The sequence below is a fragment of the Phoxinus phoxinus genome, assembly GCF_949152265.1.
Source record: "Phoxinus phoxinus genome assembly, chromosome: 15".
In the NCBI taxonomy this organism is placed as follows: Eukaryota; Metazoa; Chordata; class Actinopteri; order Cypriniformes; family Leuciscidae; genus Phoxinus; species Phoxinus phoxinus.
The window spans coordinates 33,204,093-33,217,917 of NC_136890.1; the positions used below are offsets into that span (position 1 = coordinate 33,204,093).

The window sequence follows — 13,825 nt, forward strand, 5'->3', positions numbered from 1 at the left end:
TTGGTTAGGTGTTGCGAGCGGCTGAACAGGCTCATCTGTGGGCGGAGCTTGTGCTCCTGTACGATAAATACGAGGAGTTTGACAACGCCATCATAACGATGATGAAACACCCGACGGACGCCTGGAGAGACGCTTCCTTCAAAGAGCTCATCAGCAAGGTGAATATAATCCTGCGGATCAAACTATAGAGCGACGTCACGGCACGGCTTCCTTTTCCAGGGAGAGTGAAACATGTGCAGTATATTTATGCAGTCACATTGGATAAAAGTGTTTGTCAAATGCATATATGTGACCCTGGATCACAAACACAGTCTCGAGTCGCACGGGTATATTTGTATACAATACATTGTATGGGTCAAAATGATCCATTTTTCTTTTATGCCAAAAATCATGAGGATATTAAGATTATGTTCCATGAAGATATTTAGTAAATGTCCTACCGTAAATATATAAAACATGTATTTTTGTGAGTGAATGCAGCACAATCGTGAACATAAATGCACAACTTTAAAGGAGATTTTCTCAATGTTTAGATTTTTTTGCTCCCTCAGATTCCAGATTTTCGATAGTTGTGTCTCGACCAAATATTGTCCAATCATAACACACCACACATCAATGGAAAGATTATTTATTCAACTTTTGTGTGATGTATAAATCTCAATTTCAGAAAATAGACCCATGTGACTGGTTTTGTGGTTCAGGGTCACATTATGCATGTAAATGAACAAACACACTTTGATGAAATTTTGCACTTTCGTGGCTTAATGGAGTTATGCTCAGTTATGCTTCAGTGAAGGATCTACTTCTTTGTCTCAGATGTTTCTCCCAAATGAGTCAATAGTTGTCATGCTGTAAAAAGCTATCATGTGATGAGAAATGTTTGAGTTGTTCGAAGCATGCATTGAGACACACATGTGGTGTTTTTATGAGGAGAGTCATCCATCTGCTCTGTGTCTTCCATCTTCATCGTTGTGTATTTCTCTTCTGTTCACTCGTGAAGGTGGCGAATGTGGAGCTGTATTATAAATCTCTGCAGTTTTATCTGGACTATAAACCGCTGCTGCTCAATGATCTGCTGTCTGTTCTCACTCCTCGACTGGACCACAGCAGAGCCGTCAGCTTCTTCAGCAGGGTACGTCACACACACATATATATATTAGTGCCAAAAATGATGTCCAGCCTAGAAAAAAATCTCCATCACCCTTTTTTTAAAGATTTTGTAAGCATTTTGCATAGTTGTCATGAGTTGATTGTTTTATTTGTGATAATAATGCAATGAAACGTATCAAATTGTGGGACATAATTAATTTTTCATACAAAGAAATGATGAACGCATGCAAAAACAAGAGAGAACCAATTAACACAATATTAATAACTCATCATTATGTAGTAAATATATGTTTTTTCCCTTGAGATTGTTTTTTCATGCATGTTTTTGTATAGGTATAGCAAAATAAAACCTGGTAGTTCCAGTTTGCCTTTTTTTGTCAAATAATTTTGTCAGATAAATACCAAGTTTAATGTGTTGTTCTTCCCTCATATTTAAAATATTCAAAGATTATAAAATTATATCGTATTTTGATGGTTTAATTGTACTTGTAGAGTAATTATATATATATATATATATTAGGGCTGTCAAAAGATTAATCGCAATTAATCGCATCCAAAATAAAAGTTTGTGTTTGCATAATATATGTGTGTGTACTGTGTATAATTATTATGTATAAATACACATACATTCATGTATATCTTTAAGAGATATTTGCATTTATATACTGTATATACATTTATATAATTTATATTATATATAAATATTTTGATAAATAGTGATTTTATATATAAAAATAATTATACACAGTACACACACATATTATGCAAACACAAACTTTTATTTTGGATGCGATTAATCGCGATTAATCTTTTGACAGCCCTAATATATATATATATATTAGTGCTGTCAAAGTTAATGCGTTAATAACGCAAAATCATATTAATGGCACTAATTTTTTACACGCGATTAGCGCAGCGCATATTTTCTGTTTGACCCGTGGCCCAACCCCTACTTTTCCCTTCAAAAAAGCACCCAAACCTTATTTAGTTTCTGAGAATCGCCGGTAATACTCTCCCAGCACTCTCTCTCTCTCTCTCTCTCTCTCTCTCTCTCTCTCTCTCTCTCTCTCTCTCTCTCTCTCTCTCTCTCTCTCTCTCTCTCGCTCTCTCTCTCTCTCTCTCTCTCTCTCTCTCTCTCTCTCTCTCTCTCTCTCTCTCTCTCTCTCGCTCTCTCTCTCTCTCTCTCTCTCTCTGCGTCTCGCGTGGCATCTGTTAAACACAGATATTATGTTGCTTCTCTAATTTTACATGCAAGTATAGCCGAAATCACAGCGCAGATATTGTCTTTATCTTATGTGTGATTTCATCAGACGACGGCTCGATTATCAGAATGTTTGTGCAGATTAACATCTTGGAAGGGAGAGCTGGTTATGTCTATGCTGGTTGAGTCGCGTTTCAGTCACTATTTCATATTCATTCCGGTGTTTGTCAACAGAAACCGTAAAATATACCAATGAAAACCGTTTTATTGAGAATTTAGCTTCATCAAAATGGGCACAGAGAGAGACAAACTAATGTAATAATAAATAATAAATGTACATTTAGCATTTACATTAGCATACGTCATACTCAACATTACATGTTACATTTAACAAACATACATTTGCATAAAGCATCCATATTTATCCATGCCCATAATGATTAGAGTATTACAAACTTAAAAAGTATTAATTTAAGGTACACTTAGAACAAATAAAAAAATGTGCGATTAATTGCGATTAATCACGAGTTAACTCATGACAATCATGCGATTAATCGCGATTAAAAATTATAATAATCGATTGACAGCCCTAATATATATATATATATTCAGTGTTATTTTTGTATTATGTATATGCTATTGAAGTATTTTTTTATATTTATTAATATTTTCAGTTTTCATTTTAATTTTAGTTTAACTTTTAGTCATTTTATTTTGAGCTTCTGTCATTTTTAGTAGTGTCTTAAGCTTTACTTAAATATTAGTTCCCTTTTAGTTTGAGTAATTTTTAGATCTTCAACCTTTTTAGTTTCCAAGACAACATTTCTAATGTTTTTCATGTAATATTGTGATTCCAGTGAACAGAAGTGATTTGACGTGTGTAAGAGGTGCTGCGGTGATGACAGTCGTGTGTGTGTTTACAGGGGACTCAGTTACGACTGGTGAAGCCGTACCTCAGATCCGTGCAGAGCCACAATAACCGAGCCGTGAATGAAGCGCTGAACGCCCTGCTGACGGAGGAGGAGGACTATCAGGTACACACACTCGTCCTCTTCTTCTGCTGTTGTTCACGAGAGCGCAGGGATGTGAAGTGTGTTCCTCTGCTGTTCCTCAGGGTCTGCGCGCCTCCATCGACGCGTACGATAGCTTCGACTCCATCGGTTTGGCTCAGAGACTGGAGACACACGAGCTCATTGAGTTCAGACGCATCGCTGCGTATCTCTACAAGAGCAACCAGCGCTGGGCTCAAAGCATTCAGCTCTGCAAGAAAGACAAGCTTTACAAGGTACAGACACACTCACACACATCACTCCCACAGAGAACAACAACACATATATATTAGAGCCGGGACTTTAACGCGTTAATTAAGATTAATTAATTACACAAAAAATAACGCGTTACATTTTTTTAACGCATTTTAATCGCACTTATTTTTGCACCGCGGAACATTTCTCACTGGATGAGTTTAGGCGGACCGATTATACTGGAGCACCAATAGCGTTCATAACCGTCTATGTTCATAACTTGATAACTTCAGACAACAACAAACCTCAGTGAACATGAACACAGAAGCTGACGAGGCCGCTTTGGTCGGCCCCGTGGACATTTTGTTATAAAAAACGAACGGATGGAAGCGTCGATAAGAGCGTGGTTGTGTGCAAGCTATGCAACAAGGAATTGGGAACGGCTATTGCTACACTTAATGGCAAAAATAGCACTGGTCTGCTGGACTTGGTTGAACAAAAATTAACAATATTTTGTTGCTTAAGCTTATGTATTCAGTCATTATTCAATGGTATACTAAAAATCCATGTGAAAAAAATTACTCCTCACTGTTCTCAGGTCAAATATTTCTATGCGATTAAAATGCGATTAATTTCGATTAATTAATTACAAAGCCTCCAATTAATTAGATTATTTTTTTTAATCGAGTCCCGGCCCTAATATATATATATAAGTGAACACACCCAAGCTAAAGTTGACTAAAAAATCATCTTTTGGAAATTGATCTTAATGCCTTAAATAAAAAATGAGGAAAACTCCAACCTTTAAGGACACCATTTTTTTTTGTGAATGAATAATGTATTGTAAAAAAATAAATGTTCTTCCTTTAAAGGGGTGGTAAAGTATGATTTGACTTTTCTAGCTTTAGTTAGTGTGTAATGTTGCTGTTTGATCATAAACAACATCTGCAAAGTTACAACGCTCAAAGTTCAGAGCAAAGGGAGATATTTGCTTTTAAAGAAAAGGACTACAACAAACGGCTGGTAGGAACTACACCACTAAACGGGTTAGTGACATCACCAACCCTAAAATTTACATAAGCCCCGCCCCCGGGAACACAGAGTCCATGTTGAGAAGAGGAAGAGTTGTTGTATTCGAGCACATTTGTGAGTCAGCTCAAACTTTAGCATCCATCTTTTCACATGCAATATAAAAATATCTGTGGGTTTTTTTGTGCTAAAACTTCACACACACACACACACACACACACACACACACACACACACACACACACACACACACACACACACACACACACACACACACACACACACACACACACACACACACTTTGGGGACATCAGAGATTCTTTAAAACACAGGGTGCATGAGTCAGGACACCCCCATGTTAAATCCTCATAGAGGAAGGCAGATTTGTATTTTTAAAGGTCAGTTATTTCATGGATCCGGGATACTATGATCCTGATAAAGTTCCCTTGGCCTCTGGAATTAAAATAGCCGCACATCATCACACACCCTTCACCATACCTGGAGATTGGCAACTTTATCAGGATCATAGTAGATCCCGGATCCATGAAATAACCGACCTTTAAAAATACAAATCTGCCTTCCTCTATGGGGATTTAACATAGGGGTGTCCTGACTCATGCACCCTGTGTTTTAAAGAAGAACATGTATTTATTTATGATGCATTATTCATTTACAAAGTAAACTGGTGTCCTTAAAGGTTTGAGTTTTCCTACTTTTTAAAATTAAGGCATTAAGATCAATTTCCAAAAGATTATTTTTTTAGTCTTAAGCATGGGTGTGTGTGTGTGTGTGTGTGTGTGTGTGTGTGTGTGTGTGTGTCTGTCTGTGTGTATGTGTGTGTGTCTGTGTCTGTGTGTGTGTCTGTGTGTGTGTCTGTGTGTGTGTCTGTGTGTGTGTGTGTGTGTGTGTCTGTGTCTGTGTCTGTGTGTGTGTCTGTGTCTGTGTGTGTGTGTGTGTGTGTGTGTGTGTGTGTCTGTGTGTGTGTCTGTGTGTGTGTGTGTGTGTGTGTGTGTGTGTGTGTGTGTCTGTCTGTGTGTATGTGTGTGTGTCTGTGTCTGTGTGTGTGTCTGTGTGTGTGTCTGTGTGTGTGTCTGTGTGTGTCTGTGTGTGTCTGTGTGTGTCTGTGTCTGTGTCTGTGTCTGTGTCTGTGTCTGTGTGTGTGTGTGTGTGTGTGTGTGTGTGTGTGTGTGTGTGTGTGTGTGTGTGTCAGGATGCGATGCAGTTCGCGGCCGAGTCTCAGGACGGCGCTCAGGCTCAGGATCTCCTGCGCTGGTTTGTGGACGAGGGAAAGCGTGAGTGTTTCGCCGCGTGTCTCTTCAGCTCATACGATCTTCTGGCTCCCGACGCGGTTCTGGAGCTCGCCTGGAAACACGGACTCATGGACTTCGCCATGCCGTACTTCATTCAGGTGATGAGGGAGTACCTGAGCAAGGTGTGTATGACACACACACACACACACACACTGTGGAACACTTTCAGGAACAGAAGAACATTTGTCTGGCTCTTCTCTTATACGTATAGGAACAACAGTGTATTTTCCCTGCAATGTTTATGAATAATATCATCTTTTTTACTTCATCCACAAGATTCTCTGAACAGCATATTTATGTGGGAACACTTTACAACAAGGTTCATTAGTTAACATGAAATAAGAATTAACAATACTTCTACAGCATTTATTAATCTTAGTTCATATTCATTTCAACATTTAGTACACTGTAAAAAAATATTTTCATGATTTGTCATCACAACTTTTTATCTTTTGTCAAATCAACTTCGATGACTAATGTGTGAAGATAACATACTATTTTGAGTTTCTGTTTATTAAACCATTCTTCTTCATTGTATTAACTCAAATTTTTAATTACAACAAACTCAAAATTTTAAGGCAACATGGTAACTTGCTTTTTTTAAGTTAAACCAACTTTTTTTTTTACAGTGTAATACATTATCAAATCAAATGTTGTATTTGTTAACATTAGTTAATGCACTGTGAACTAACATGAACAAACAATGAACAGTTGTATTTTTATTAACTAAAATTAACAAAGATTAATAAAACATGTAACAAATGTATTGCTCATGTTAGTTAATACATGAACTAATGTTAACATATGAGATCTTATTGTAAAGTGTTACCGTTTTAATAACAATAATGTTTCATTTGTTGGCATTAGTTAATTACATTTGAACTAGCAATGTTCATTTTATTAATCTTAGTTCATGTTAATTTCAACATTTACTAATTCATTATTAAATTCAAAAGTTAGTATTATTTAATGAACAGTTGTATTAAAGCTGCAGTCCGTCGTTTTTCCTCTTTGTCGCCATCTCTGTTAGAAATCTGCAATTGCAGTTATTCGCGGAATTATTAACTGTGCGTGGGTAGTAAATCGGCATGAAACAGCGCGGATGAACACAATGTATTGAGGCTGCCGCGTCGCTGTGGATACTGTACTGTCATCAGCAATCTCAGAGTATACTTTTTGAAAGTGTCAACATTAGAATTTTCATCGGAAAATGTCATCTGAACAAGTAAGTAACATTCACGTTTGTTCTGACCAAATTCGGGGGGTGGGGGGAAGCATTGCAGTAGCTATATCATGCTGATTAAATCTAACGATTGCTTATATCACGTCAAAACGTGAAAAATATATTTTTTCTGTGGCCACTCTGAAGTCTGAAGTCTGAAGTCTTTGGGTTTTACAACTGGTGAATCTCCAGTTGTCACTGGTGATTCCCAGATAGCAAACTGACATCGAATCAATGTGGAAACGACGTTTCTCGTGACATTGAAACAACATCGTTTTGCTCATCGAATTAACGTTGAATCAACGTCAGACACGCCATTCAACCGCATTTCAATGTTGAATCGATGTTTTATTTTCGATGTAATAACGTTCTGATTGAACGTAGCTGTTGATTCTACATTGAAATTTGATTGATGATTGATACTAACCTTTACAACTAAAAATCAACGTTGAATCGACATCGGTCTGCTATCGTAATTGTCGCTTTAAACTTTCGGGATCCGCCATACCAAGTGCTAAGCTAAATCTCCACCTCCATCATCCACACACGCTAGCCGGGGACTCCTTCTCTATGTGTACAGAAGTGACGTAATGACGCAAAGACATGCTCGAAATTCCCGCGGAAATCCACCAGTACCACTGGAATTAAAATCATTATTACAAGCTTACCGTTTTGAATCGAGGTAAGGCAAGCAGATCGTTTTGAACACTGGCTGGTTAAGTTTTTTTCCAAAAATGTCTTTTTTGACATTTTTAAACCCAAAAAAGTGCCGGACTGCAGCTTTAACTAACATTAAAAAGATTAATAAATACTGTAAAAAACATATGTCTCATTATTAGTTATTGCGTTAACTAATGTAAACTTTATTGTATAGTGTTACCCAGATTTATGTTAATTTGAGTCCATATTCAGCATTGTTTGTATTTTTTTGGACAATTGTAAAATATTTAGTAATATTTTACTGTAAGGTTTAATTTGTTAACTATAACATTTAACATGTACTAACAATGAACAATACTTCTACATTGAATGTTCATTTCAACATTATTAATGATCTAATATAAACAAACAATGAACAATTCAATTTTTATTAGACTAATAAATGCTTTAAAAAATACATTGTTCATTGTTAGTTCATGTAAGTTAATGTTAACAAATGAGACCTTATTGTAAAGTGTTAGTTCAGTCAAAGTCTTCGGTTTATCACTATGCTTATATAAAATAGTGTTTTCTAATTTATTTGTTCAGATTAAACGCCCCAAAATATTTTAGTGCCTGACAAATATTGTTCTGATTGCATAAATTAAAAGAGTAGATATGAGAAGATATAACAGCCTCATGTACATTTTTGTTTGCTCAAAATGAACAAGATGTAAATACTGAGTCGAGACATCATCATCGCTGCTTCTTCCAGACGTGTTGTGGTGTGTGTGTTAAAGCTCATGTGAGTTTCCTCCTCCTCAGGTGGATGAATTATCCGGGCAGGTGAAGGTCTCTGACCCGTTCTGTCTCTTTCTGTAGATATTAGCGCATGTAGAGTTCAGACGCTGCACTCCTTTAGAGCAGGCTCCTCAATAGTTTGCTTGATTACCCACAATGCACTGCTCTGTAGCTCTAATGAGCCTGTTTGTTTGTTTGTGTGTGTGTGTGTGTGTGTGTGTGTGTGTGTGTGTGTGTGTGTGTGAAAGAGGATTATTCAGATGTATTATTCAGATGTAAAGTGTTTCGCTGGTTCAGGCCTCACACCGACATGACCTTTCCAAACCAAAATGAGTATTCATCAATATAACATCCGGCAGGGTCTGCGGTGTCTCTTTAAAGACGCAGTACGTCAGTTTGACCTGCAGATGGCAACATATCACTCTGAGATTTAACCTGGGAAAGCCTGACGTGATATACAGGTGAATTAAAATATGGTGCAAAAGTTCATTTATTTCAGTAATTCAACTTAAAAGGTGAAACTAATATATTATATAGACTCATTACATGCAAAGTGAGATATTTCAAGCCTTTATTTGAGCCTTACATTTTGGTTTGCCTATTATATCTACACTACTGTCAGTAAGATGCTAATGATTTAGAAAGAAGTCTCTTCTGCTCACCAAGATTGCATTTATTTGATCAAAATACAGGAAAAATCTGTAAAACATTGAAATATTATTACAGTTTAAAATAGCTTTTTTTTTTAATATGAACATATATAATAAAATGTAATTTATTCCTGTGATTGCATTTTCAGCATCATTACTCCAGTCTTCAGTGTCACATGATCCTTCATAAGATATTATGTATTATATTTATTTGATACAATATATTATATTTTATTGTAATTATATATAATTATAATATTTTTTCTTATTTTATATGTATACAGGTGAAACTGGAAAAATGTAATCAAAAGTTCATTTATTTCAGTAATTCAACTTAGAGATATTTAAGATACTTAAATATGAGATATTTCAAGCCTTTATTTGTTATAATTTTGATGATTATGGCTTACAGCTTATTAGAATATTGTGAAAATGTTTTCATAAGCTGTAAGCCATAATCATCAAAATTATAACAAATAAAGGCTTGAAATATCTCACTTTGCATGTAATGAGTCTATATAATATATTAGTTTCACCTTTTAAGTTGAATTACTGAAATAAATGAACTTTTGCACCATATTCAAATTTTTCCAGTTTCTGTAGTTTTAATTTTTTAACAGAACTGTTTATTGAACCGTTAGACAATTAAAGGTTAAAAAAATGCATGTGTGTTTTTTTGCTTGTTTGTTGAGTATCATATTTGATGCATTTATGGCTCATATAGTATGATAAAGTATGAATATGGAGCTCATGCTCAGAAAGAAAAAAACAGCTTCATTTTATTCAGAGACACAAACTGAGCAGAAATATGCAGTTTTCTGCAGATGCTGATATTTATACGGAGAAAAGTAAGATTTTCAGATGGATTGCAGTGTAAATGAATGAGATCTTTGTAAAAGTATAGCAGATACTTACATAAAATGCTTATAAATATCAATATCTGCCAATAATATGTCTTAGTGAGATGATATTTAAATGCTTATTTTGATGATTCTTAGTTTTAAAACATAATGCAATGATGATTGAGAGATGAATAAATAAACCTTCCTCAAAAGCCTGATGATCAAATTTGATACTCATGATTTTTATGATAAATGATGATGGATAATCAAGTAAAGTGAAGCTGCTTCAGTCCAGTTGTAATACGACTAACAATATCAAAGTTATTCTTGCATTTACTTTATATATATCACTCGTGAGGCTCGAGCTGCAGGACGTGTGTACGTTACACTGAAAGACTTTTACTTGATAAAAAGTGTAAATGACCAATCAGAGACAGGTTTATCAGATCATGTTCATCATTTAGAGGTCTATCAAATATTATACAGTACTGGCTAATTATATATTTCTGATTCACAAACGTATTGCATTTATAAAACTCCAGGAACCACAATATACAACAATGTTTAATTATGAATTATAATAATCACAACTAGGATTGCATGTCCAGAAGGAAATAGTGGAATAATGTTGGAGTTGAGGTAAATGTGGTTTTGTTGTCCAGTCCAGATGTTGCATCAGAGAGTCCGAGAGAGTGTGTTTGTTCAGTCCAGATGTTGTCCAGTCCAGATGTTGCTTCAGAGAGTCCGAGAGAGTGTGTTTGTTCAGTGTTCGAGGTTTAGAAGAAACACTTGTCAGAGGAACATCAACAAACAAACAGAGTTTGAGTTCATTAGTTTCACTGTGCTGTTATTTCACATATTCTAATGATGAATATATGAAAACTGTGGGTTTTAAGTGGCATACAAGTCATTGTGTTTCTCTAACGCTTTACAGAACATCATGCATTCATGCATTAAACTACGGTTAAGTGAATGTGAGTGTATTTTGTCATGCAGCATTTTTTGCACGTCATGTGAGACATTATTGGGCATTTGCATGTGATGATGATGATGATGATGATGATGATGATGTGGATTGGTCAGCTCAGGTGTATATGCAGATGAGTGTGTAGACGGGGCATTCGGATGAACGGACGCTGACTTGTTCTGCTTCTCTTCAGGTGGATAAACTGCAGGAGGACGAGAACAAGAGAGCGTCTGAGGACGAGTCTCCCGAACCCTCCTCCATAGTCTACGGTACGCTCACGATCACACGCCGCTTAAAATAGTTCAACTTTTATTATCAAATGCAGGATCAACAAACTCATTTGAGTCAAAAAAATGTGCATGTTCACTTATAATCAATACCGGTAAACACGTGATGCTCAGATACTTGAGTTCTTTTGACTCTGTTTCTTAAAAATAATGATTTCATTCACAGATATACTGTATATGTGGATTTATTATGAATTATGTCTGTTATAGGCCATATTTGAATACATTTTGACTGCTACATCAAAGCCAGCTTATAATGTTTCTGGTCATACTTATTTAAATATTTAAATAATCTACACCATGTATACATTTGTGTATGCCAATGCAAATTATATTTGTATGGGAAATTATATTTAGAAAATATATTTATGCATGAATTAATTAATTTATTTATTTATGCAATAAGTATTTATTTATTTATGCAATAAGCATTTATTTATTTATGCAATAAGCATTTATTTATGTAATAAGCATTCATTTATTTATGCATTAAGCATTTATTTATTTATTTATGCATTTATTTATGTAATAAGCATTCATTTATTTATGCATTAAGCATTTATTTATTTATGCATTTATTTATGCATTAAGTTTTTATTTATTTATGCATTAAGCATTTATTTATTTATGCATTAAGCATTCATTTATTTATGCATTAAGCATTTATTTATTTATGCATTTATTTATGCATTAAGTTTTTATTTATTTATGCATTAAGCATTTATTTATTTATTTATGCATTTATTGATGCATTAAGCTTTCATTTGTTTATGCATTTATTTATTTATTTGTGCATTTATTTATAGCCTGGGTTTCCCCATACTGCCTTTGCGCAGCGTGATTTTATTCAAACTCAACGAGAATTGGGTCTGGCGTTAGCCAGGCTAATTTATTTATGCATTGAGCATATATTTATTTAGGCAATTCTTTATTTCATCATCTTCTTATTAGTATTATATTAGTATTTTAATTAAATTTTTTTTTTTTTTTTTAACAAACTAGGATAAACTGTATGTCCTCATGCTTTCATCTGATTGGTTAGTGGCCAGAAAGCATGTTGAAATGACATGCAGCTTCATCATTTCCACTGAAATACAGTATTGTTGAGAAACTACTCCGACCCGTGAGCCAGGACAAGTATTGAATTATTCTTTAGCAGGAGATTCCAGCTTTTGAAACCCTATTGTTTTTTAAATAAAGCATGTTCTCTCCGGTACAGTTCAATGATTGTGATTCAACAGAAACCGGCATGAGAAACTGCCCTGATACTGAGAGCCTGTGTTGTAGTATCAATCACAGAGCCGCCACTTAATGCTCCATTCATTAATACAAGTGTGTGTGTGTGTGTGTGTGTGTGTGTGTGTGTGTGTGTGTGTGTGTGTGTGTGTGTGTGTGTGTGTGCAGGGCAACAGCTGATGTTGAACGGCAGTCAGTCAGCAGTCACGCCCCAGCCGGGGTTCCCGAGCTACGGATTCGCTCCTCCTGTGTACGGCTTCAACCTTCAGCCTTAAGTCCCACCATGCATTCCTACCGCTAGGAATTCTGGGAAACGTGTGCCTGTGACACCGAAGCTCGACCGCTGCTTTCAGGAAGCATGAAAACTGTATCTCAGCAATCACACACACACGCCGCACGAAACGCTCCTTAAACACGCGTGTTGTTCATGACAAACAAGCTGCTCGTTAACTTATGTCCTCATTTTTTTTGATCAACTATATCGCACTGATGATGAGAGGAAAGATGCTAAACGTAACGACGCCGTGTCGTGTGAACACTAGTGAGGGTGAACGGCACCATGTTTTCAGTGACAGACTCAATTCTCGGTTATTTTTTCTGTTCTCATCCTTTTAATCCTCCAGTATTAACTTTGTTTACATTTTAAGTGGTACTAAATTTCAGTTGTACAATGTGAAAATCACAACCGAACGTCTGTTTATTTAACGCTAGTCTGTTTACTAGGTCAATAGTTGTGCATGATCATCAGTGTTACTGCGAGCCATATGCACTGTCTGTTGTGTCATGTTGTAGTAAAAAGAGACATTAATTTTTTTAGGAAAACAATATGCACAACTAAAAAAACACACAAAAAGTGAGGATGTTTGGGTTGCTCAGTGTTGTGTAGTGACTCCGATTGAAGAGTCAAGAATAAAGTTTACATCTCATGTGCCGTTAGTGTCTCTCTCTCTCTCTCTCTCTCTCTCTCTCTCTCTCTCTCTCTCTCTCTCCGGTCTCTGAGTTCACAGTGTTGTTCCGGCTGACTGTGGGTTTGTGGGTTTTCCCGCAGTAATTGCACATTCATGTCGGTTCTTTCTCAATGTTTAACGTACCAGGAAGATAAAAACACAGTTGGGATTAGTTTCGCTTTCAGTATCACGATAGTGGCAGAGATATGATGCAATGTTTATGTTGTAGAAAATAATTGTATATTACTATAGTACAGTGATGGATTTATACTTTCATATACCATGATACTGGTTACTGTATCTTTATGTATTTTCATGCAAGTACATGATACTTCATAG

The 13,825-nt window shown here is 35.7% G+C and overlaps 1 protein-coding gene across 2 annotated transcripts in view; it reads left to right on the forward strand.

Annotated features, from left to right (window-relative positions):
- cltcl1 (clathrin, heavy chain-like 1) overlaps positions 1-13,470 on the forward strand; it is a 68,728-nt gene extending 55,258 nt beyond the window's left edge. The window contains exons 26-33 of one of the 2 annotated variants that reach the window (XM_079636820.1): positions 9-158; positions 1,001-1,132; positions 3,235-3,345; positions 3,426-3,596; positions 5,796-6,017; positions 8,582-8,608; positions 11,210-11,285; positions 12,708-13,470. In XM_079636820.1, the coding sequence (XP_079492946.1) occupies positions 9-158; positions 1,001-1,132; positions 3,235-3,345; positions 3,426-3,596; positions 5,796-6,017; positions 8,582-8,608; positions 11,210-11,285; positions 12,708-12,814 (996 nt within the window). In that variant the 3' untranslated portion in view covers positions 12,815-13,470. The remainder of the gene's footprint in view (positions 1-8; positions 159-1,000; positions 1,133-3,234; positions 3,346-3,425; positions 3,597-5,795; positions 6,018-8,581; positions 8,609-11,209; positions 11,286-12,707) is intronic. The other variant, XM_079636819.1, reaches the window with a different exon arrangement.
- Positions 13,471-13,825: the final 355 nt, after the last annotated feature.